At 44.6% G+C, this 26,597-nt stretch overlaps 1 protein-coding gene across 1 annotated transcript in view; it reads right to left on the reverse strand.

Moving 5' to 3' along the window:
- The window catches only part of TNFRSF11A (TNF receptor superfamily member 11a), a 33,264-nt gene extending 7,262 nt beyond the window's left edge, over positions 1-26,002 (reverse strand). Inside the window, exons 1-9 of the mRNA XM_021686239.2 lie at positions 25,850-26,002; positions 22,198-22,279; positions 20,724-20,849; positions 16,753-16,896; positions 13,218-13,311; positions 11,605-11,699; positions 9,560-9,673; positions 6,177-6,229; positions 4,139-4,889 (exon numbers count right to left, since the gene is read on the reverse strand). Coding sequence (XP_021541914.2) covers positions 4,139-4,889; positions 6,177-6,229; positions 9,560-9,673; positions 11,605-11,699; positions 13,218-13,311; positions 16,753-16,896; positions 20,724-20,849; positions 22,198-22,279; positions 25,850-26,002 — 1,612 coding nt within the window. The remainder of the gene's footprint in view (positions 1-4,138; positions 4,890-6,176; positions 6,230-9,559; positions 9,674-11,604; positions 11,700-13,217; positions 13,312-16,752; positions 16,897-20,723; positions 20,850-22,197; positions 22,280-25,849) is intronic.
- Positions 26,003-26,597: the final 595 nt, after the last annotated feature.

The following is a 26,597-nucleotide window of genomic DNA, read 5'->3' on the forward strand; positions in this document are numbered from 1 at the left end:
ACCCAGGCTACATGGAGTTCTTTTGGAATTTTTTAAAAACTTATATTTAACCCATATGCTTCTCATGTGATTTTCCTTTTTATGGAAATGCAACTCTGTTTTAGGCATTTGGAAGAAACTGAGTATATGATGATGATAAGGGAAGGGAAGCAGTATTTAATAGTTCCATTCTGAATCATGCTTGAAAGTTACTTAGAATGGCTTACGAATGAAACTCTTCCAAAATGAGCCCCATTAGAACAGAGAGAAAGCAAGCAGGACTGAATTAAAGTATACAGTAACCAAGTTTTTCATATACTTTGAAAGAATGCATCGACTTTTAGTATCAATGAATATTGCCAAACAACCAAATAATAAAATATCATTTTTAACTTACACGGTCAATGAGCTAATACTTGCCCTTGCAGTACTTAGCTAAAAGCGACACACAAGCTAGGGGATGGCATTCCAACCAGAAAGAAGAGAAAGTTAGAACTAGATAGAGTGTCGTCCATTGCTTGGGGGAGGGGGAGGGAAAGGGAAGAAAATTAAGGTAGGAGAACCTTTATCTGTCTTTTCAGGATGGAAACAGATGGTCAAAGATAGTCATTTCAAGAGAGGGGGACCCAGGGATGGGAGACTGAGGCTGGGGAGAAACGGGGTCAGGCAGGTGCCTTTCAACCTCCAGTGCCCTGGGCTCCCAGGAATCAGCCTTGGTGTGTCACTGCCATTTGGATGAACCAGCTCACCTTGCCTCCTCTGCCCAGGACACTGAGGTCCGTCCAGGACAGCTCAGGCCAGTCCTTCCATCCCCTGCTTGGCCTCCAGCTCCCAGAACAGACTAAAAATGTGAGAGGCTGAGAGTGACTTTAGGGAACAAACAGGGAGGTATGGTCTCCTGTTCCTCTAGTTACTCATGACTGGCTGAATGGATGACCTTCACACCCTGTGACTAAGCCGCCTCGCGAGATACTGGAAAGATCAGGTGTGGCGAAGGTCATGGAAATCCCCACTGAATGGTGTGCTACCTAGAGCCCGTTGTTGATAAAGGTGTGCGCCTGCCGGGCTCAGTGAGAAAGACGGAAAGTGCACAGAAGGGCAGGGGGAGAGGGTGGCCACTCAGCCAGCACACCTGCCCTCCCTGGTTCCAAAGTAGCACTGGAGTTGCGACTTGAAGGACAGGAGGACGGGGCGCTCTGGAAAAGGGGACAGTGTGCGGACAGGGCAGCTCACACTAGCAGAAGCACATGACAGAGCAGAAGAGGCAAGTGAGAGGTGTCTGTAGTAAAAGGGGCTGGCTTTGGCCAAAACTTAGGTTGGGGGGCTTGGGGGAGAGAAGGCCGAGGGGTGGCAGGTGGCGAGGGAGGTGGGGTCTGGAAGGGGCGGCAGGCGGGGTGGGGGCAGGGGCGGCAGGCTGCCCAAGGCCTTACTGTCTCACGTTACTGATTTCTTCAGTTGTCCATTCCCTGACCTCAATCTCTACTTGTTTTGCCGGTTTTCCCAAGTCTCCGGGGCTCAGTAGACCCTCAATAAAGATACGATAGAAAAACAAATATGTAGTTGCTGTTCATTAATAACCACCGTGGACCCTATAAATAAACAACTGTTTCCAACTCCGAAGCAGCTGAAGCAAGAAAGCGATTTCAGGAGCCAAAAGCAAGCCCCCGGCCACTACAGATGCATTAGTTGTAAGAAGTGATTCTTTCTTTCACATGAACGAATTTTCAGGACACAGTGAGAATTCTCCAAACTCCAGGTGAAAGGATTTGTAACCAAGGGCGCCTCCATTATGTCATCAGGGTAGTAATTTAAGATGTAAATTAAGAAATGGTTTTGTAAGACATAACCAAATATATGTTTTTCCCGTATTGGTCTTTGCTAATAATTCTTACCGTTCTTGAAGGGTTATAACATTGCTAGAATAACCTTAACGTTGGATATTATTTTCAAAAGTTACACTTGTAGAACTGTTTGAAGAACCATCATTTTCTTCAAAGGGATGCTGAGAGCAAAGGAGATACTCGTCCTTACTGAGGAAGTGCCCAATCATGTCATTTGATTTGGTTGTGTGTGTGTGTGTTTTAAATACCCACAAATAAAAATCTAAAACCTAATAAAAAAGTCCACCTCTTTCAAGTCCCCAAGAGCAACAGTGGCTTTCAGGAGATCAAATAGGATTAGACTCCTTCTGATCTTTCACCCAACCTCCATCCTCTTTCACACATTTTATAGAACATAAATAATGACAATCTTTAAAAAAAAAAAAAAAGCAATAATGAGAAAGAGCTATTTTGACCAGACACCAGAAGGCCTGCTCATGTAGAAGTAATTACGGAGAGAAGAGCATGGCCTCAAAAATGAATCTGGCCGCCGCTCCTCCTGGGGCGAGAATGAATTTGGCCCTCTTGCTGGCACCCACAGGCAGACTCTCCACGGATGGTTTGCATGGCGAAGCACCAGACGAAGAGAGAGAAAGCAGTGTAAACTTCCTGCAAATCAGCACCATTTAGTTGATGACACACTATTTTTTTTCTTTTTTTAGTGCTGGAGAAATAAATGGTAATGAAAACCAGACTAGGGCACCGAGATCTGGCTTTTGGCTTCAGGACACTAAGGAAAAAAAAAAATCTCTTTTCTTCCAACAGCTGCTCACGATTTTCACACAGTGGCAAACATCACCTTCCTGGCATCACTAACGGAAAAACTGGTCTGCCCCTGGCCATGGTACCAGGACACGGTCACTGCTACACTCAGCTCGGGCCTCCCCACGCCCCCCCCCCCGCAGCCCCCAAAACTCGTGTTCTGTATGTCTCTATGACCAACAGGAAGAAAATTAACTACTAAAAAAAGAAATGGAATTATACAAAGGAACAAGAGAACCAAACTTTTAGTTATGGAAATTCCTTAAAATCTTAATGTGGAGGTCTTCGGAAGGAAAAACAAATCAGTTCTTTGAAAAATATCCCCCAATGTATCTCCTCCTTTCAGTCTGACTGAGAACTGATGTCATAGAATTTACACATCAGTGGATTTGTATGGTTGCAGCAAAACCACAAAGCTTGGAAGACAGATGAAAGTACATTGCTCTACCAAATAAGCCAGGGGCAGCCATCAGCAACATGAGGCAGGAGGGTCTCTGTGTTCAGGGCAGGATCTAGCTACCTCAGGGTTATAAAATAATTCAAACAGCAGCTGCTAGCACTACTTGCTGTCTAAATAAAGAGGCAGGAATGAAAAAGAAAAGGCATCCCAGGATAAAGGAGGTCCACGAATGGGCTTTTTTCTTTTTTCTTTTTGAGGGTGGGAGGATTCTGTGCAGCCCCTTAAATAGCATATATCCATATATTCATTTTTCTGGAGAGAGTATCTACAGCTGTCAGAAGATTCTCAAAGAGATCCCCCGACCCCCGCCATGTGGTAAACAGTATCCAGAGCCCTCACCATCAGTGGCAGATTTCCCTCTAACTACATCATCAAACAGATGGTGTTTTACCCTTGTGAAAAAAAAAAGTTATAATATTATAATTGGTGGGCTATTCATGCTCAAGCAGTGCTGCAGTGATAAATCTCTATAATGATTTTAAATTGTAAAATGATCCTCCTGGTTCCATAAATATATTACATGCAGCGGTTGTAAAAGGGGCTTCTCATATAAAGCATCAAAGGACAGCTTTGGTGCATCATTAATTTGGTATAGAACCAACAACCTACTCTGAATAAATATTAATTAATTAAGGATTAACTGAACAGTGTTGTTTGTCCCCCTGACAATTACAAAAGCTTTCTCAGGGGAGATGTGAGGTAGAGGCTGCTTTAAAGACAAAAACAAAACCCCGAGATCTGAGGGAATGCCTCAACGACAGGGGATCCCGAGGTCAATGTGGACGTTGCCCCCAGACGGTCAGTGCTGGGCACCGGGCACGTGGAAGCGAAGAGACGGCCCCCCAGGTGGGGACAGGGGGCACAATCCACAGCCTCAACGTGGGGACTGAATCAAAACCCACCCTGCCAAGAGGCCTATCAGGAGACCAGGTTCGAGTGGCATCCTCCCCATGTTAGCGTCCTTCTTCCCCAAACAGTCTGTGCCCCTTGCCTCCAGACACTGCACCAGGAACAGGCCTTTCTGCTCAGAAGCGAGAGAGAGCAGGACATCACTTACCAGACGCAGGTGGCTGGTCGCTGGAGGCGCTTCCAGACCCAGGGCCCCCCTGCACGGAGCCGGGGAGCCTACGGTCAGCCCCGTTGGCGGGCTGGCCAGGCCCGGCGGCGGCATCTTCGGGCGCAAGGCTCATGCCATAGGCACACTGGGGCAAGGGTCCGCTTTGCGGCAAAGCCATGCGGGGTTCCCGGGCCTCCCCAGGCGGGTTCCCACAGTTTGCACAGCCCTCTGCCGAGCTGCCGCGGGCTGCCCCCCAGTGGGGGCAATGGCCACCCTCCACTTCTTTTTGCAAGTCCTTTTCGGAGGCCGTGGGAATCCAATCAGTCCTGCACGGGGGCTTGGCGAAGTGGCAGCTTTCAGAATCGGCCAGGCTCTCTGTCCCAGTGAAGCACTGGCTCAAACTGTCATTCTCCCCCACCTCCAGGGGCTCAGGGAAAGGGGGTGTGGACTTGCTCCCAGGCTGAGTGAGGAACAGCGAAGAGTCTGGGGTCTGGGAGGGCCTGTCCACATACTCGTCTTCCATGGGAATGTGCCGGAAGGGGTCCCCCTCGAGCTCGCTGACCAAGGGGAGCACCCTGGCCCGGGGCCCGCTGCCCGCACACGCACCCTCACAGACACCGCCACTGTCTGGACAGCACATATCTTCAGAGAACATCTTCTCTTCCAGAGTCAGCAGTAGGACACCTTCACAAATTTCACGCTGACTAGAGGCTTCCACGTGAGTGTTGCTGAAATTGTTGCCCAAGGACTCCTGCTGATGTAAATTCAGAAGGCAGAAGTATTAATACCCAGAGTTATTAGAACGTGTTTCTGCTAAACATGGCTGAAAATGGTTCAGAATAATGATTTCCACCATAACAAGGACATAACAAACACTCATTATGGCACTTTATTTGTGTTATTTACAATTCCAGAGCGGGGAGAACCCTAAAATGGAATATGGGAACCAGGGAGTCAAACTGCATTTCAAACGAATAGCATGTTTACACTAAAGCAAAGCGAAGCTCTAACTCAAGTAACTTTAGAACACAGTACTTTGTCCAAATACATTCAATCTAAATTAAAAAAAAAATACTGTAAACAAATAAGGAACTCTAGTTAGTAGCTTTGTTTTCTCTGTAGTACGGTTTAATAATTCTGAAAGTACTTTCTGTATATTCTGGCACTGAGCAAATGAGTAAACATATTGAGAATAATAGGAGCCGGGCTTCGTCCTGTTGGAGAAGGAAAGATTCAAATCCAGGGAAGGGAAAGACCAAATGAATCCTGTGGTGTTGGGACTGGAACTGGAAGAATCAGGAAGAGCTCACGGTTTAAAATGTATTTTCTTTATGCCACAGACAATAGATCTAAGGGACATAATGGGATAATCAAAGACATTTTTAATATCACATGTGGATCAGATAATAGTTGGTACCACGATTACATTTCTTGATTTTGATAAATGTACTATGGTTATGTAAGAGAATGTGCTTATTCTCAAGAAAATCACACTGAAGTATTTAAGGGTACAGAAGCATGATGTCTGCCATTCACTCTAAAATGGTCCATGAATAAACACACACATATACACACTTACAGAGAGCAAATGATAATGCAATGTGATAAAGTGCAAGCAGTTGGTGGGTCTGAGTTTAGCATGTGTGGCAGTTGGGGTTTTTTTTGTGTGTACTATTCTCACTGCTTTTCTATAATTTTGATTATATCAAAGTGAAAAGTTAGCAAAATAACTAAAGAGTAGAGGGAAATGGCAGGTCCTTCCTCCTTGGAACCTGTCCTAGGCAATCAAGATCAGCGCTAGAACAACAACATAAATAATGTATGTTCACAGAGATGAGGAGGGGAAGGAAATGCAAAGAAAAGAGCATTTACGAGGGGCACCCACTTGGGCTTTGGGTTATTCTGCAGGGATCAATCCTGGGATTTGAGGTTCCACCCCTCAAGGAAGGACCCCGTTCACAGTGGGTGAACTAAAAACAGCCACATCAGCCTAAACCATTAAAAGGATGTTAAGGAGGCACTTAAGACTTAAATTTACCTTATTTCCACTTAAGCGGCCGCAAGCCTCATTGACCCAGTGCCACAAATTAGCTAGAAAAACAAAGGATAAGAACTTCATATTATTTCATCTAATTCAGTATTATCAATCACTATGTCAGCTCAGTATTTCTTTAAACACAGGCCTCTGCAAGTCTTTCAGTGAGAGTTCCTGAAAGTGAAAACATATAAAAGAAAAATCAACCAATTCAAAGACTCCTCCTCCCCCAAACAGAACTTTCTGATCTATGGAAAGCAAAGTATCCTCTGGCTAATGTTCCATTGAACTCCTCTGGGCACACTCAGAGCTGCTGTTAGGACTGGAAGCATTCTCATTCCCTTTGCCGCTTTCCCGTGACTCCGAGGGACGGGGCGAGGCACTGCAGGGGAATGACGAAGACACAGGTCCAGGCATTGCCTTTCCAGTAGACTAGCTCACATGGATGTACGATAAAGGAAAAGGGCAGACCGGAAGGTGGTCAGACCCCACTGAGCTCCAGAGGGCCTCAAATCCTTTTCCACTATACCTGGTTGCTTCTCAGGAGGAAGAGTTATGTTCCGTGGCATAAACAAAGCACATCTCCCATTAACTTTTAAAAACAGAAGTGATGGGATTCCTGAGCAGCTTAATTAGTTAAGCGTCTGCTTTTGGCTCAGGGCTCAGGTCATGATCTCAGGGTCCTAGGATAGAGTCCTGCATCAGGCTGCCTGCTCAGCGGGGAGTCTGCTTTTTCCTCTCACTCTCCCTCTGCGTGCTCTCTCTCTCTTTCCAATAAATAAATAAAACCTTTTTTAAAAAAAAGTCAGATCTACGAACTGAAAAAAACCTATGAATTTATGTTCTACAAAGATACAATTTTACCCCACTTCCACTGACTATTTGATGCTAAATTCACTATAAACACTGAAGCGGGAGGCTGTCCATTGTCCAGGAGATGATCAGGTCATGATAACAGTTAATGATCCCTATCACCTGAACTTGCCTGGTTCATTTCACTTCCCTGAGTCTCAGTTTCTCCATCACGAAACGGGAGAAATAGCAGTGCCTGCCTCCTGGTGCCGTTGTGATTTTGTGAGTACGTGTAAAATGCATAAGTGGGGCTGGCCCAGAATAAATGTTCAATATATGTCAGGTATTGCTAGTATCTTCATAATTATTCTTGCTTCCTTTCTATAGTTTTGAAATTACATAAAGTTACACCAAATTAAAGGAAATTTGTAGCTCTTCCCTTGTAGGGATCAGTACTAGATAATCACAAATGGTACTAAAAAGTGACATTTGTACACGAGGAGATATTCATCTCTCTCCCGGATGCCTGCAGAAGCCCTACTAACTGGTGTGTCTGCATCCAGTCTTACTGTACCCCCGAATTTGTTTTCTATCCCACAACCAGAGGGCTAGTTTTACTTCTCTTTGCTAAGGACCAGGAGCGAGGCTGCAGGGCTGCATCATCTGGCCCTGGCTTCCCTTTCCAGTGTTTCTCACGCTGGCTCTGACTTTCAGCACCAGCTGCATGAACCTTAGCCAATTCCAGAGGGCTTTCAGGGCTCAGCTCCTGGTCTCCTCTGGGAGGCCCTTGCTGGCCCCAAGGTCAGACCACCCCTGTCATCTGCTCACCTGGAGCTCTGCAACTTCCCTTTCAGCACTCGGCCTCATTCTGGGGGCCTCAACCTGCCGTGCCCACTTCCCCAACAAGAGCACTCGCTGTGTGCCGCTCAGTAAGGAGCCCCCAGGGCCAGTCCTGCCCCCGAGCGGGGGGCGTCCCATGAACGGATGAAGAGAGGGCTAACAGCTCTACCTCCTGATTCAGTAACTGGTAGGCCCATTGTCCTTCTCACTGATAAGATGTGGCAGGAAGAGATTATTGCAGAGACCAAAAAAAAAAAAAAAAATCAGAAATCTGTTTATCTCACATAAATGTGACTCCACGAGTGATCCTCATCATCTGAACATGCATTATTCAAAACCCTTGTTACCAGGTTGCTAGGGAAGTGGAGCGGCATCAAATAAAAATACTCAATAATGAGTAGACTCTTAAAAAAAGTCATTTAACACTGTCCTCTGCTTAACATAGGCATCTCCAAACACCATCTTCCCTCTTTAAAACTTTTGATGGCCCAGCGTTATATAACATGACGTTAGTGGAAAGAGCAAGATAGGCAGGGTTTCAGGAAGTTCATGCATGTGATACAGGAGCACTGATCAAACCACAGCAAAGCAGAGGTGGACGTGATAAACCCCTGAGCAACCCAAAAGGGAAAAAAGGATAGTAAGACAACAGTGCTCCTAGAGAAGGCGATCTGACCACGAAAGCATGAAGAAATCTCTCGAGGAATCTTTTCTTAAAAATGACACTCTTGGGGCACCTGGGTGGCTCAGTCGGTTAAGCATCTGCCTTTGGCTCAGGTCATGATCCCAGGGTCCTGGGATCAAGCCCCGCATCGGGGTCCCTGCTCCGCGGGAAGCCTGCTTCTCCCTCTCCCTCTGCCCCTGTCCCCCTGCTCATGAGCACGCGCTCTCTCTCTCTCAAATAAATAAATAAAATCTTTTTTAAAAATGACATTCTATTAGCCTTGTGTAAATGTCAAATATGCCGTAATGTTAAAAAGGCACTATCAAATAACTGTTTGTGAAGAAATGATTTCCAAGAAACAAGGTAACCCTGAATGATTCGCTATAAGAATGAGCACTTAAGGGGCACCTGGGAGGCTCAGTCGGTTGAGCGTCTGCCTTCGGCTCGGGTCATGGTCCCGGAGTCCTGGGATTGGGCCCCGTGTTGGGCTCCATGCTCGGCGGGGAGCCTGCTTCTCCCTCTCCCTCTGCCTGCCTGCCTCCTTGTAATCTCTCTCTCTCTCTGTCAATTAAATAAATAAATAATCTTTAAAAAAAAAAGAATGAGCACTTAAATTTTACTGAAAACAAGAAAACTTATTTTCATAATTTTATACTCATATTTTAAGGTAAGACCCCAATCAAAACTTCCTGTCTGCCATTTACCCGAACACTTGTCTCTATTTTAAGTGGGTGCATCAAACATGTTGGTATTCTTGGATGAAGGCAACCCATTCATACCTAATGATACATGATCTACCTGCCACGAACACACAGCTTACAAGTCATCAGCTTCCTGAACCTGGCATATTTTGTTTGCTTACACATCCACAGGCACCATGGGTTTTTGTTTATTTGTTTGGCCAGAGAACAATGAATTAGGTATAAAGCGTATTTCTCCTTGGTTTAACTGCAACCAGTGTCAAGGCACTTACTCGAGGCTGATCACCAGAGACAGTCATGGGCAGTATGTGCATCTTCCAAAGCATACACCTAGAAATGCATCTCCTTTCTTTAAGCTTAATTTTCAAAAACCAGCGTAGACACAGTACCTGTTAGCACCTTCCCTTTTTTCCTATAATAAACACCAAAGATGACAGCAGCAACCAATGCCACGGATATGAAGAGAAGCAGAATAATTAAACTGGGCAAGTAAATCGGGGGTTCTGCATTGGAAGAAAATGAGAAAAAGGTGTTAAAGAGTATTTAATTTAATTCTCTGATTATTTTCATTCTTGTTTAAAAACAAAACCCTCGGGCGCCTGGGTGGCTCAGATGGTTAAGCGTCTGCCTTCAGCTCAGGTCATGATCCCAAGGTCCTGGGATCGAGTCCTGCATCGGGCTCCCTGCTCCTTGGGAGCCTGCTTCACCCTCTGTTTCTCTCTCTCTCTCTCTCTGTCTATCATGAATAAATAAATAAAATCTAAAAAAAAAAATAAAATAAAATAAAAACAAACCCCTCTGAGTCAAGGCCCAGAATCAAGGATGTTGGTCTGGCATCGGAGGAGGAGGATGGTCCCTGACTGTAGGTGTGAGGAGAGTTTGCTCACCTTCAGAAGGGCGAAACCACACTGCAGCCAGCCCCATGCTTGGCATCACTCCGCGGGAGGCCAGTCCACGACCGTCTTTAAAAGTGACTACTTTAGGGGCGTCTGGGTGACTCAGATGGTTAAGCATCTGCCTTTGGCTCAGGTCATGATCTCGGGGTCCCGGGATAGAGTCCTGCATCTGGCTCCCTGCTCAGCAGGGAGTCTGCTTCTCCCTCTGCCTGGCGCCCCACCCCCCCGCTTGTGCTCTCTCTCTAACAAATAAATTAAATCTTTAATAAATAAGTAAAAGTGGCCACTTTATCACAACTCTGTCTTGACCACGCCATCCAGTTCCATCTTTGCTTACCTACAGAACACCTCAATCTCTCCAGGTGGATGGCCTCTGAGGCCAAAGGAAGCCCCTTATCATATCTCTTTCCAAAGAACAACATGGCACCAGGGTTCTGCTGGTCATGAGAACAGAACCACGGCCATCCTGCGAAGCGTTTCAGTATTTCACCTACAACACAACATGGACTTAACCATTTCTCCCATCCTCCTTGATCGCTTCCTTGCTAGAACCTTTATATTATGAAGTCTTGGTTTATGTGCCCTGGTTTCTGGGAGTCTCACCTCTCCACTCCTTCTCTTTTGTTTAAAGTAACTTTTTATTCCCTCCGTTATTTTCAATGTTATCTTTAAAATGGTCTTTTTTAGGGGCACCTGGGTGGCTCAGTTGGTTGAGCGACTGCCTTCGGCTCAGGTCATGATCCTGGAGTCCTGGGATCGAGTCCCGCATCGGGCTCCCTGCTCAGCAGGGAGTCTGCTTCTCCCTCTGACCCTCCTCCCTCTCATGCTCTCTGTCTCTCATTCTCTCTCTCTCAAATAAATAAATAAAATCTTTAAAAAAAATAAAATAAAATGGTCTTTTTTACATGCTACTCTGGGTAACTCCATATCCATAATGCTTAGATATCCTCCTGTTTCCCAAAATGTCAAATCTAAACCCCTGATTTTCTTAGTTCTTTAACCCCATTAAACCGTGGCCTGGCTTCTTCCTGCCGTGTGTCCATTTCCAGCGCTGCCTATCTGGATCCAGCTCTGCACAATCTCACACCCCTGGGCAACCAGCATCCACCATGAACTGTCAACTTTCTGTCAGGCTTTGAAACTGTACTTAAGATAAACTTGATCTACAAAATGTGCCCTACATAATGATAGCTATATTCTAACCCTGGTTGGTGACCAAAATCTCCCACAGACACCCCCACTGGGACCGCCACAATCCTGCCATATTTGGGCATTTTAATTCATGTTTGTAGCTCAGTTTCTGTTCTTTCTTTTCTTGTATATATGGATTCTTTATTAGTTATCCATTTCAGAGCAGGAAATTTTCAAGTAACAACATATCTGGAGTTAAAATACTGATAAAATTGACCACAACTGTGATGGTCTTGATGAAGAGGGAGAGGTGAACCCCTTCAGACACAGCATGTAATTCGGAAGAAATCTAGAATTGCTGACTAGACTGGGCACATCTACAGCCAACGGGCTCTGTTTAAACATACCTCTTGGAGGCTTTGCCGATGACAGAGAAGAACTACAAACCACATCGGATTTATCCGTCCCATGACGTACTTCTGCCTCTCCAAGAATGCTACAGCTGTAGAGGTAAAGGTAGTTAAGTGCTTTGCTTTTATAATCTTTCTTAAAAAACAAAACAAAACATGCTACTAAAAGGCTCTACTCTGCTAGATTGCTAGCTTCTTCAGGAGAAGAACGGAGAGGTCTTCCTGCATGTTTGAATTCCCAGTGTCTGTCCACACGTCGGAAGGGTGGACCAATGAATACGCAAAAGTAAGCACCACCAGGATTCTCTAAGAACCACTCTGACACTATGGTCCAAAAGAGGGTGTATTGGTGTCCTCGGTGAAGAAGATTCCAAATGCCTCAATTGCCTTTGGTAGAGTGATAAACTTTTGATGAAAGCTCTTTTGAAGCTGAAAACACAAAAAATCTTTTCAACATCCAATAAAACTTGGATAAGTGGATCAGAAAATAAGTATCTAATGAGAATTAATATATTGCGGGGAGACGCCTGGGTGGCTCAGTTGGTTAAGCATCTGACTCTTGATTTCAGCTCAAGTCATGATCTCAGTGTAGTGAGATCGAGCCCCGTGTCAGGCTCTGCACTCAGCAGGGAGTCTTCCTGAAGATTCTCTCTCTCCCTCTCCCTTAGCCCCTTGGCCCCACTCTCTCTCTCTCTCTAAAATAAATAAATAAACCTTTAAAAAAATATTGGGACTATATTAGTATTTAATTATAAGCATGTAATGGAAGGACCCAGAAATTCCTCTCTCTATATAGATATATATGTATATATCTATATATATATATACACACACACTATATACATATAATTCCACTACACACACACATACACACATACTCACATTAAGTGTGAAACCCAGTATGTATATATATATATATATGATGATTCATTGCAGAATTATTTATTACCATGACAGACTAGAAACTACCTGAATGACTACCAATAGGGAATTTATTAAGTAAAATTAAGGTACATCTTTATGGTACATCTCTACCAAGATAAATTACGGTACAAACCAAGAGTTGGCAGCAAATGTCTTCTAAGCTACAAGAAGCCATGAAGATCTAAGTGAACAAATACAGAATGAGCTTCCTTTAGCATATATTATGTTAAAAAAAACCCAAGGTGTTTAGCGTATGCAAACATTTATATACACAGGATACCTCTATTTGTACACACACTACACACACACGTTTCTGGACCAACAAACCAGTGATGCAGGGAAGCTGGGAAGCATGGGAGTGGCGAGTGAAGGATAATAAACATTGTAAATCATTTTCAAGTAACCAAAGTTAGTAAAAGGACAAAAGAAGCTGCAACTGTAAGTCAAAGATTCGGTCCAACTGAATCTGAAAAGCAATATGGAGTTCCTATCGCACATGAGGCTGAAGGTGAGTCGGACTGGCTTATTTTCCCCATGCTGAATTGACAGAATTTTCCCATTCTGAAACTGGGTTTGAGTGGAAGCCTCACCAAATGGAATCAGTCCGGTTTCAACCTAGTCTGAGACAGTTCAGGTTGAGTATAAAATCAACACACTCTCCTGGCTCCTCTGCAGTTGCCACTTACTTGGTCCAGGGTTTGCATTTCTCGGTGGAAGAAAAGGCATCAGAGAAGTAGCCCACTAGGCAGGGCTTGCAAATAGTGTCCTTGTTGAGCTGCACTGTCAAAAAAACGAACGGACAAAGGACAAGCATAACAAACAAGGACACTTAGAGATCGGCCAGGATGATGTTCCTGAGGACCAGAGATCAGGAGCTGCCCCCTGTGCCTCTGGCCCCCCATTCCCATCCCTTTCCTCCTGGCTTCAGAGGGCCCCCGGTCCCAGCAGAAGGTTACAGACTTGTGTTCAGCAAGGTAACGAACATCAGTATTTGAGTTAGGTACTGACCCTTGGCTGTTCAGAGCCACTGTCCTGGTCACCGATCCTCTGTTTCCTAACTGGGGAGCCTGCTGTCTCCTTTATTTTCACCAGGCACATGTCTGCCCACCGCTTTCAGCCTTTTGGGATTGTATCAGTCTTCGTCTACAGAGAATCACAGCCCTTTTCCCACCTTGAAGGGAAACTTCCTGTCCTGACTCCTTCTAACCCAGATAAGTCTTCAAACACTAGAGTGATGGTAACACACTTTTCTCAAACAAAAAAACCCCCCCTCAAAAAAAAAAAAAAAAACCAACCCTATAGGTCTCTCTCTTAAACCAAGAGTTGGCAGCAAATGTTTTCTAGAAAAGGCCATACAGTAAATATCTTAGGTTTTGCAGGGCCTCTGATTTCTGCTGTAATTACTTGCAGCATGAAAGCATCATAGACAATATGTAAACAAAGAGACGTGCCTGTGTTCCAGTTGAACTCTATTTACACCAACACAAGTGGTGGGATGGATTTTGGATCCCTGCCTTAAGCCACAGCAGTGAAAGCAGGAATTGATCCTGGTTAGGAAGCTTTCTTTAGTTCTCTCACATTCCTCATCAACTACATTATCAAAATAGGACATGTCTCCAATTTCCTACATCTACTAGCCTCACTGCAACTGACACGTGATGACCCTTTGGTAATTCCGATAAAGAAGAACATTGGCTTCCACATGGTATCATAATCAGGCAATTGACTAATGCCAAAACCACAATTTACTCTTGAAATTAGTAGCACTTCTGTGATTTATTGTCATAAATAAAACACTAAAATAAGGAATTACATTTTCTTTGTCCAAAGTCAAATGGGAAGTGCATTCTTGATTTCTGCAATTGCCTCAATAAGCAGGGTACCCCCCAATCTAGTAATCTGAGTCACCTTGTAATGATCTTAACAAAAGCCCAGTTAACATCTAGCTGCTCACATGAATTCAAACAGCTTTTTACAATATTAACACAGTCTAGAAGAGTAACCCTTAAAAACAAAGAGACTTCCTAAGGAGCCACAAGTCACACATAGCCTTAAGGGCATTAAATCCATGCACTTGACTTCCACATTGACTCTTTGAAATGCTGACCTGCCAGGGGCATCCTGAAGGTTCTCCTTTCCCTTTCCCCCTGACACAATCACCCTTTCCCCACTTTACAAAAGAAGGCACGCTGCTTATCCACTCCAAATCCTGCTATGCCAAAAAAAACAAAAAAACAAACAAACAAAAAAACAAAACCCCACAACAAATCAAACTGGTAACAGCAAAGCTCCTGCGATTCAGAGCCCCTCCCTACCAAAAGACTCTGGGCCTTGTCTTAGAATTGAATTCATAAGGGAGTTGGCTGTCGTCGGGAGACTTATTTTAATAATTAAAAAATCAACGGATGCCTGGGTGGCTCAGTTGGTTACTCATGATTTCGGCTCAGGTCATGATCTCAGGGTCATGAGATCGAGCTCCGAGTCAGGCTCTGCACTCAGCAGGGAGTCTGCTTGAAGATTCTCTCTCTCCCTCTCCCTCAGCTACTTCCCCCCACTCTCTCTCTCTCTCTTAAAAAAAAAAAAAAATCAAGTCAGACTTTTTCCAAGAGAAAGCTCATCTGGTTTAGTTGATACATTTGGTAATAAGGACTGACTGTACCAGTGAGACTCTGAGGGACATTTTCCTCCATATGAATTGAAATGAATACTATCTTAATTCTCCTGAGCCTATCCAAGTCTTCTGGGTTAAAACAAGATGGGTCTAAGTGAAAGATTAGCAGGTATGAATAATCATTTGTTACACCTTGAAAAAACTGCTTGGGGGTATTTTCCTGAAATCAGGAAGGTAAAGAACTCTAAGAAATACGTTTCTGGCAAAAAGATATCTATTTCTTTACTTTTAACAAAACTGAGAACACAGATGAGTTCTTAACTGAGAGATCATTAAAAACAGCTTTTGATGTCAGACCACTATGTGTCCTGGACATATAACTCAAAGTGTTGAAAGAACTGACTGATACTCCTCTACCAGAAGGCTTCCTTAGCCATTCAGTTATCCATGTGAACAAGTTTCTCAGCACTTAGTGGAAATAGAATTAATGTTGAAATCTGTTACATTTTAGCAATAAATAATATTCAAGCATGAATATATGAATCAGGAAAAAAACACTCATTATTAAGTTCATAAAGCTTTTACAACTATAATATAGGAAAATATATTACTTTTTGACAATCCTGTAATAATTGTAATAACAACTTAGTCCAGAAGTGTTTTAACTCTTAAAACCTTGAGTCACAGGAAATTTTTTAAAATTACGATCTCAAATGGGTACATAGTTTTGATGTGAAAGTGCATGAAAGGGTGATTAGTAAAAGCCCTCCAAGCATAAAAACACATTAGTATAAAATTCTTTGGGGAAGGTGAAATGGATACAAATCAAAGGAAGGGACAAGAACTGTATAAATCTTCCAACAGTGAAGGACGATGAGTGCATTTTAAAAAGGATGATGGGGGCGCCTTGGGTGGCTCAGTCGTTAAGCATCTGCCTTCGGCTCAGGTTATGGTCCCAGGGTCCTGGGATTGAGCCCCGCATCGGGCTCCCTGCTCGGCAGGAAGCCTGCTTCTCCCTCTCCCCCTCCCCCTGCTTGTGTTCCCTCTCTCGCTGTGTCTCTCTCTGTCAAATAAATAAAATCTTTAAAAAATAATAAAATAAAAAGGATGATCGTGTTATCAAATTGCTACGGTGTTTAGATTCCATTGAATTCCATTTTTAAAAGTGTTAACTGCTGTTAAAATTCCTTGGAAACTAATTCCTTAGCAACTCTTCAAGTTGGCAATAAAAAACGTTAGCTGCCAACTTAAAAATATTCCAGGGGCGCATGGTTCTTCAAAATTGTTCCGGGGGGGGGGGGCGGGGGGGGATGTGCGCCAGTTAAAAAAAAAAAAAAGAGTCTGAGGCCCCCTGCGTTACCCCTGCCCGCCTAAGGGGGGATCCCAAGGTTTCCCAGAGGGAGGAGCCTTCCGGGGAGCACGTGGGCCGCACGCTCCCATTGCCCTGGAAGAGCGTAACCTGGCCCTTCTCAAGGGGCCCCTCGAGCTACTCCAGCGCCACCTGGTTCCCCGGAGCGTTAGTGACGCAGGGACGCCTCTCAAAGCCCGCTCTGGCCTGGGCGGAACTGCATGAGTCGACAAGCCGCGGGGCGCGCAAGCCGAAGCCGTACCCGGGTCCTGGGCGCCGAAGCCCGGGGCGCACTCCGCGTTGCGGCGGCAACAGTCACAGTCGGCGCTCCAGTGGTAGCCGGCCGTGCATGCGCAACGCCGCGGGGCCGTCCGGTTGCCGGGCTCCACGGCCACCAGGGCCTTGCCTGCGGGAGACAGAGACACAGCTGCTCACCTTCCACCTCGAGCAACTCCCCAGCGCGGGAGCAACGAGCAGAGCCCCGACACGCGGACGTGGCGCGCAAACGCATCCTTCAGGGCAGTAGGTTTCGAGAACTCCCCAGTCCCCTCTTCCCGTGCCAGCACTAAAACATCCCAGTAGGGTTGGTACCCTCCTCAATAATTAAGAGTCTTGTGGTTTTTTAAAAGTCAATTTTCATATTAGGAGGAGGATTAAGAACTGGAGAGTTTATGATCCTTGACTATTTTGGGTAATGCCAAAGAGACTTCACAGCTTCTTGGTTTTTAGTAAATTCAAATGTGAGAAATATTCTGAACACGAATGCTAGATTGAACCTAAGAGAATAGGGTTCTGGAGACTGGGGATTCATCTTGGGGTCCTGCAGGACCACAGGAGTATTCAGAGTTGTGGAAACAGGGGCCACAGGTAATTAGAAAAGGGACCACACTACAGAGCCTGATGACATGCTTGAAGTGAATCTCCCTAAATACTTAGGGCCACCCGTGTGTTACTTGTTTCTTTTCTCACAACACATAGCAAAGTGCTCTCCTTGTCCCAAATCTCCTACCCTTTCCAGTTTCGGCGGAATAGAGGTCATGCTGACACACACGGTCCATCTTCATTATTTGTTGACTCCTATTTGCAATTTCACCTACTCACTAACATTTCGGCGTCACCCCCAAATCAGTACTTCTGGCACTTTTGCAGAACTTCTTGGACACATGCAGAACAGTGGAAATTTTGAGCTACGGACTGGACATTCATGCTCTCAATTGAGGTCAAACAAGGTCACCCTCCGCCTTCTTGTTACAGCTCTTAGACTGGAAGTGAGCGTCCTTTTTGTGGTCTACTTAGTGTCCCATTTGGGGTATTTCTGCTCTTTTTGTTAGCGATTCTACTGCTTACAGTGGCCCACAATCATAGTGTTGAAGTGCTGTCTGCTGTTTCCAGGCCCAAGAAGGCTGTGATGTGTCTCATGAGCAAATACATGTTAGATAAACTTTGTTCAGGTGTGAGTTACAGAGCTGTTGGTTCTAAGTTCAATGTTAATGAATCAAAATATTTACTAAGGTGTCTAAACAGAAACACACAAAAAACAAGGTTATGTGTGGATCAGTTAACAAAAATGTTGTGACTAGAGGCTCATGGGAACCTAATCCTGTATTTCCCCTAGGAGCAATGGTTTAGTATTTGCTAGTTCAGAACACTGACATTATTCTTTGAATAACAAGAATCAATCTGCGTGCATACGCACGCACACACACACACACACACGATGAAACACAGTAATATTATTTGAAACAGAACTTCTACCCCTATAGGACCCCCACATCACCTGGATTGTCCCAATAACCCATGGACTTATACTCCTGAGTCCTTATAGGAGTTTGTTATGGACTGATGTTTGTGTCCTCTCAGAATTCATGTTGAAATCCTAACCCCAATATGAGATGGTACTAGAAGGTGCAGCCTTTGGGAGGTGATCAGGCCATGAGGTTGGGATTCGTGCCTTTATAAAAGAAACAGAGGAGAGCCTGCTTCCTCCCTCTCTGTTCTTCATGATGTGGAGACACAGCAAGAAAATAGTGTCTTGAGATCCTAAAGAGGGCTCTCACCATGAACCCAACCATGCTGGTACCCTGTCTCCCACTTCCAGCCTCCAGAACCATGAGAAATAAATGTTTGTTGTTTAAGCCACTCGGTCTGTGCTATTCTGTTATAGGAGCCTGAATGGACTAGGACAGAGGTCCAGGGGAAAAATAAACAGGCAGACCAGAACCCTCTCTCCTTCCACTGTCTCAAGTTACCGCCAGCAGGGAGGGTATGTTTTCTATTTCCATTCTTTTCAGACCAGAGCATGGCGACCCTGGAGAAATCTTCCTGTGTCCCTCCCGTGTCCACTCTCTGAGGGTCATTTGTGCAGCACTGAGGCCAATCTGCATAAACGTGCATAATGCACACAACAGACATGGACAAGGGTCACTCTCTTGGAAAATTCTAGTTCAACCACCCCACTCAATTATGAGTGAATGCAAGCCTGTGTGGTGATGAACAATTGTGACATATTTTTAAATATCTTAATGTACCAGGTTTGGGGCTTTAATCAACTTTGGCAGTAGACAGAATGAATCTTTATTTCCAAGGGGCAGCAGTGAGTCAAAGTCATTACTAAGCAGTGGGAAAGAAAGACTTGATCAGATGCTTCTGCTCAGTGGAGTTTCCATGTTACCTTCTGCAGCCATAATCTGCCAGCTATCTCTTGCCCACTAGAAAATTATGATGTTTAAAAAAAAATACTTAACTCCTAGTTCTGTCCACTGCAGAGAACCTATGAACAAGGATCAATCCGGTAGCAACAAACCTCCCTAGCACCCAGACTGAGGTCGCTAAATAAGATGTTCCACTGGAAGCAATCAGGAATTCTTAAAGAAATGGCTGATTTGAGGTTTGAGGCAGGGAATGTCCAAGATGAACCTGGAAGCAAGGAGAGCTCTTAAGGTCACCTGGGGTCATATCAAAGACTGAGGCGGGGGGGGGGGGGGGGCGGTAACCTGGAAGAGGTGAGACAATCTGAGGAACCATAACCTAGGAACTGTAATAGAGTAAAACACCTCAAATATGTCTGAATGGCTGAGTTTATCATTTTTATATAAATCCTTTGGAGGAAGCATGGAGATCAAGTCATGATTTTGAAAAGTTACAAATAAAGCTACAAGCATTCATTCTGCCTCTCCCGTATATACTGTACTTCAGGGTAAGGGATAGTTGCCGAGGGAAGCTTCTCTTCATAAAGCATTCCAGCCATTCATGAAGAAGGAATGATAGAAGGTCACCTTTCTACAGCTCCTCATGAAAGTGGATCTAGGCCATGATGGTCAACAGCAGTTCATATCACAAGAAGAGAGATAAATAGCTTCTATACGACCCCTGACATAACTACATTATGCCAATTCTGGTTTTGCAAAAAATAAATAAATAAATAAATAAAAAATACAAACCAGGTTCTGATCGGCCTTCTAGATCCAACAACCACTTATAGGAAATACAGGAGACAGAAAAATATGTTAAATGACACCAAGGGAATGCAACCAGCAGAAATCAGACTGTGACTCACAGGATTCCTGTAATCCACAGGATTCCTGTAATCCACAGGATTAACAACATGGTTTCTCCAACAGAGAGATTAAATGGAAAAAAAAAAGAGAGAGAGAGAGAGGGAAAGGAACCTCTAGGTTAAGGGACATATTTTGATTCTGATTCCTACAATTAAACTATAATTTGGGAAAAATTTTTTGAGTCCAAAACAAAAAAGCAAAACAAAACAAAACTGTAGCAGTCTGATAAGATCAAACTGTAGAGTTAGTAAGACATTTATGGTTCAGGAGAAAGACTTGAGAGTAAGATCTGCTTTGAATCCTGCTTCACATTTGTTAACCTTGGAAAAGTCACCCAACCTCTGCTGGTCTCCGTTTCTTCCTTTTCTAAAATGGAATAACTGTGGCTACCTGGCAGGGTTTCTGTGGAAATTAAATAACACAACACACACAGAAACATTGTGGCAAGATTTTGTCAACTGTAACATGTGTGTTCCATGATTAAACTGAGACACAATTGTATTCCAGGACGAAAGTTCTAAATGAAGAATGTTAACACGATGCTTCTGAGATCTGAAGCACTTACCTCTGGGGGTCCGAGGTCGAAAACTTCTTCCTATTCCCCCCCAAAAGAGATAGCACTACTGTATCTAAAAATAGCACTTATCCACACTCCCCACTGGCATGACTGACTTACCTGTGTCACAAACTTTATGCAGCAAGCACTTATCTTCTTCATTCCAGGTGTCTAAGTATTCATCTGGGCCACAGGGCAAGCATACACTTTCCGAGGTAGTAGTGCATTTAGAAGACATGTACTTTCCTTCAATTAGAAGAAAAAAAAATGCAGCAATGAAAAATAACCCCCCAAATAACAACAGAACAACAAAAATACAGCAATCGACTGGACCATTTAAATGACTGTGACCCCAGGAAGATCCCTCACACAGTATGATACACGGGATGAGGCCATATATCAGTGATGGGCTCCTCAGGTCTCCCAGCTGGCTAAAATAACCTCTCCTAGGGGCGCCTGGGTGGCTCAGTCAGTTAAGCGTCTGCCTACGGCTCAAGTCATGATCCCAGGGTTCTGGGATCGAGCCCCATGTTGGGCTCTCTGCTCAGCAGGGAGTCTGCTTCTCCTTCTCTCTCTGCCCCTCCCCCTGCTTGTGCACTCTTGGTCAAATAAATACATAAAATCTTTTTTTTTTTTAATTAAAATAACCTCTCCTAGACTTGCTGTGTCTATGGTCAAGGCCACCTTTTAGTTCATCTCAGTAAAAGATCATCCTTCCCACCCCGCACCTCCGCTGACCAAGGAAAAGGATGATGGTTTTCAAACGTGCCTAAAAAACTTGAGGGGCAAGAATTTCATTTTACTCCTTCCCTCCCATCTTCAATATCCCCTCTACTTCAATTTGGAGTGTAAACTTCTTTTGTCCTACATCTACTGTGGGCCCTTGGTTAACAGAAGGACCAGAGTACCACACACACACACACACACACACACACCTGCACGCTCACAAAAATCACTGCTCTTGGTTCTGCACATCTGAGAAATATTTATAGCTTGAATATCTAAAGGATCTTGATGTAATGTAACCACCGTTTCTAGAACAATGAGTGAGTGAGGAACCTGTGGACTTTCACTGAGGCTGTAGAAATCCTCGGCTACATTCTGGCAATGCAGATAGGAGGAGGTAACCAGTCCACCTGCCTCTCAACAGGTATGTGAGAAGGTATAATAGGGTTTAGGCAATTTGCAGCAGCAAAAACTCCAGTATGGTTATTCCCCCCAGAATTTTTTCTGTAAAATACTTTTAAATTGCATTTTATATGTCAAAAGTTTGAATTGCAAAGTGCTAAAATACGGTTTTTGTTTTTTTTTTTTAAAACCTTGCTTTCTCAAGAAATAGTATTTTGGAAAACTGTATTCCAGCATACATTAAGTACTAGTTTCTGCAACTGCTTTTAAGTGATTTTTATCTATTGAAAGGTTTTTATCTTCAGGGTGACACACATTACTACCTGCCACTACCATAGAAAGTCTACGCAATTTCTTTTTTTTTTAATCTGGCAGGATTGAAATTATTCCTTGGATTAAAAAAATAAATAAATGAGAGCCCCACCCACTTTTGAGGAACAAGGAAAGGTGGCTCAGAAACACAAACCTGGTTCACATTTATTACAGCATCGTCCGAAATGCTCATAATGCCTCTCACGGGTACATGGAGGGGTGATCTGAAAAGTTACCTGAAGAGAAAATTGACATCAGGTAGAGATTTTGTACAAGTCCCTTCTGGATAAAATAAAAAGTGAATCACTGAATTCCATTTCTGAAAAGCATAAGAAAATACCATAAACAGTCCTGAAACTGCTCTGTGTGATATTACCTCCCCCCAAAATGTCACTTTCCTACACTAGCCCATTCCCCACTAAGAATGTATAAAGCCAACTGATACTGGCTTAAAAATCCATTAAAGCATTTAAAAATATTCTGGTTATGGGGCACCTGGGTGGCTCAGTCAGTTTAGTGTCTGACTCTTGGTTTCGGCTCAGGTCATGATCTCAGGGTCCTGGGATCGAGCCTGGCATACTGCTCTGCGCTCAGTGGGAAGTCTGCTTGAGGATTCTCTCCCTCTCCCTCTGCCCCTCCCCCCGCTCATGCTCTCCCTCTCTCTTCCTCTCTCTCTAAAATAAATAAGTCTTTAAAAAAATATTCTGGTTATGCTCATGGTAATATGATGGATTATGGTCACACGGTGGACAAATGCTCATCTACTTTGGTCACAAAATTGTAGAACACAAGGAGGACCCTTCATATATGTATTATATACCAGGGATGTCAAATTTGGTCTTACACACTTTCTCTGATTTTTAAAAAGTGTTTAATACTGCTAACCTTTTAAAATTTATTTTTTTAAAGATTTTATTTATTTATTTGAGAGAGAGAGAGTGAGAGGGAACATGAGAGGGGACAGGGTCAGAGGGAGAAGCAGACTCCCCACTGAGCAGGGAGCCCGATGTGGGACTCAATCCTAGGACTCCAGGATCATGACCTGAGCTGAAGGCAGTTGCTTAACCAACTGAGCCACCCAGGCGCCCCTACCTTTTAAAATTTAAACATGCATAGGATTTTTTAAAGTGGGACAGCAAGATGTCATAGGAACCCTGCAGGGTTGGAGCTCAGAGTCCTGGCTGAGGGAGTCCTCACCGCCTGCTGGCTGAGGGGAACCCCCCTCCCTGACAAGCTGCTTAAGCTTTTTGAGCCTGTTTCATTTCTGTATGATTCTAGTACAATATAATTTCCAAATCTGCCCGTCTACGTAAAACAAAACAAAACAAAACAAAAAGCCAAGTCCCCTGCAGTCACTCAGAGATTCTTATCACTTTGCCACAGAAAAGTTCTTCTCTGCATCAGCTTTCCCAGATGAGAGAAACAACAACAGTCCTGTTGACAGGCGGTCACGCTGGACACTGAGCAGTGCAACTAGCCGACCAGCTGGGCCTGGCTGAACAGACATCAAATGCTGCTGACCAAGGATGAAGTTCCCTGCTGGGTCTCAGGGATCCAGAGTTACAAACCTTACCCTCAAGGGGCTTACACACACCAGGGGGTATACTACCTTCCCCTCCCCCCCGCCCCCCTGCAGGGGCAGATGGGCCCCTACCTCAGCTGGAGAAGGTCAGGGAGTGTGTCCTAAGGGATGTGACAAGTGAGCTCAGTCTGCAGGATAAAGAGAAATCGGCCAGAAGAGGGAAAAGAAACTGGCAGGGGGGAGGTGGGGGAGGGGCAGGGAAGACTACTTAAGACCATGTGAACAATTCAAACAGAGGCACTGGGGCCTGCAATGGCATGTGGGATGGGGGTGGCAACAGAGGCCCATCAGCAGAGTGGTGGGAGACAACACAGAGCTCACAGAGGGCTTCATTGGCATACTGGATTGAAGGTGTAGAAATAACAGAGCTTAGAAGAAGCCATGCATCCTAAAACACCTCAGTTACAGGAGGAAATTTTATTAAGAGAGCACCACACCCCAAAAACCCTAGGCTAGTTGAGGGGGGTGTGAGGGACACAGCCAACGTGGACCTCTCTGACCCCATCCTGGCCAGGCAAAGGGCTTACGGGGTGGGGGTGGGGGGGATGGGGCAGGGACAGTTACACTGAGGTCAATGAGAAGGTCAAATTTGTTCCTGGAGCCAGCTGTGTCAGGAAGGCTGTCTTTGGACCAGGTCGGGCCGACACTCCCCGTGGACACGGGATACTGTGAATTGGATGCTCTCCATGCCTTCACTGCAGGACGAGGGCTGAAGGACAAGAACAGTGAGCCCAGTGGAAACTAGCAAGAATGACCCAACAGAAATCACCCCTCCTTCCTCTTCTCTTTCTCTTTTTGTTTTTACAGGAATCCGCTTCTCTGTAGGCACCCCTTGTCTGCATCTAGGACAGTAATGGATGCACATGGAAGAAAGATGAGCAGAAGCAAAATGGTAAAGCTGAATGTGGTCAATGCAAATTTGAACAGATCGGATTCCTCTGAGCCTAATGATAAGCAAACCCTCCTGCCATGTTGATGACAAAGGCAAACAAGAGAAATATGTGGTTGGGCCTCATTTCAGATGATAAAGGTTATCAATTTCTTCTGACCCATATGAAAGTTGCCACAGTCTCTGTAAGATAAGCACAGGCTTTATGTTACACACAGAGAGGTTCTTTTTAGGGGAATTTGGTAAAAGGGCTACCCCATGTAGCGGTTGGCTGCTTAGCACGCTGTCAGGCTTCTGGCTATGTCCTGGGCTCCAAATCCTGGTTCCTGTTGAGCACCATCTGACGTGAACAGGTGGACAATTTGTTTACCCGTTTAGGAGTGTGGCCGTGATCCACTCAACCCATTGTTTAACCCGGGGGTTTTACACCTCCTGGCAAACAGGGGGAAGTCTACTGATTCCAGAGGTGACCAGATGTCTCAGCAGCTCCTAAACAGAGTTTCACAGACTGTTCCTTAGAACTCATCTCTCTCTCCTAAGCTTACTGTGACTCTATACCTGGACATGTCTTCTTTTTTAAAAATGAACATATAACTCACATAAAATTCACCCTTGGAGAGGGTACATGTCAGTGGTTTTCAGTATATTCACAGGGCCATGCAACCACCATTGCTATATAATTCTGGAACATTTTTATCAACCCCAAATCGACATATCTACTTGACAGAGCTATAGGATTACAGATCTTTTAAGAAGCAGCACCAATTTTGCTACTGGAAAATCTGCAATGGTGAGGCAGAAAATTAAGGTATTAATCTAATTTGAGGTACAACTCAAACAGAATGTTATTTTGTTCTTTAGGCACATTATATACTTTGCAGTATGCCTTCAAACCTTCAAAATGGCAATGCATCTACAACTTAAAAGGCTACATTAAAGGAAATGTGTTTGGGGGTAAATAAAAAGAATCTGGAAAATTCTCTTTAGAATGCCTGTACATTCAGGAGAAGGCAAGCCATGCCTTTGTCCTTTTTCCTCTTCCTTCCTAGTTCTCTCTACCAGCTAACTTTCCCTCCACTTGCAGAGATGCAGCTCCAGGCTGAACCCTCGTACTAGAGGCCTCTGCAGCTCCCCAGACCTGCGGCGGCTGCCTTGTGCTGGTCTCACTCCGATCCCGCGCTCCACTCCCAGGAACAGGCTCCAGGCTACTCTCTGAATCGCAGTACCTGTGTTTGAATGATTAGGAAATCCAGATCTCTGATTTGCTGGCCTGTCTTGTTTCTGCTGGTCCCCTGGGGACTTGTCTCAAGGTGCTGCAGGCCAGACTGGCTTTACCTGCCTGCCTCCCAGCTTCCAAGTCCCCGAGTCCTGCCTGCTAGGGCTTGGTTTCCAGTTAGCCTGCACTAGATCTCCTTTATGCACTGGAGCTCCTGTATGCCAATCTCCTTCCACCTGGATGCCTTGCCAGGTACATCCTTTGAATGCCATGTTTGGGTGTGAATGAATGGATGCCCACTAGCCCCTCCCAGTTCCATCCCTCCTTTTGCCTACAGATTTTGGTCCTGATGTCTACCATCTCATCAGGCCCCTGGAGTCCCTGCTGGTCCTCAAACCTTCCCTTCCAACTGCTCAGAATTGGGGCCTAACTCCACCCTCCAAGACCAAGCTCTCAATGGTTGAGAGGTGGTGGCTGTTGTTACTGAGAGCAATGGTAGTAAGGCAGTAATTTGATAAAAAGCTGTTCCTGCTCCAGTGTTACAGAATAGGGGAATAGGGACTAGGGGAATTTAGCCTAAGGCTGCAGTCAGTGGGGTGATTTCTTAGCCCACCTACAGTCTCCTTTTTTGCTCAAGATGCAAGAGCAAAAGGCTTTTGGTAACTGAATTGAGATACACAACCTTTTAGTCATCTAGTCTTTTTTTCCCCAGTTCTCCTTTAAGAATGACTTGTTTCCTTCTAAAACAATAGAGCTTTTGAACGGTCGCTGTTTTCATTAAACAAATAAAGCGGAACCACTTTTTAAATTTCTAGTTATTAGGGGAACCTGGGTGGCTCAGTTGGTTGAGCGTCAGACTCTTGGTTT

This window comes from Neomonachus schauinslandi, chromosome 14 (assembly GCF_002201575.2).
Source record: "Neomonachus schauinslandi chromosome 14, ASM220157v2, whole genome shotgun sequence".
In the NCBI taxonomy this organism is placed as follows: Eukaryota; Metazoa; Chordata; class Mammalia; order Carnivora; family Phocidae; genus Neomonachus; species Neomonachus schauinslandi.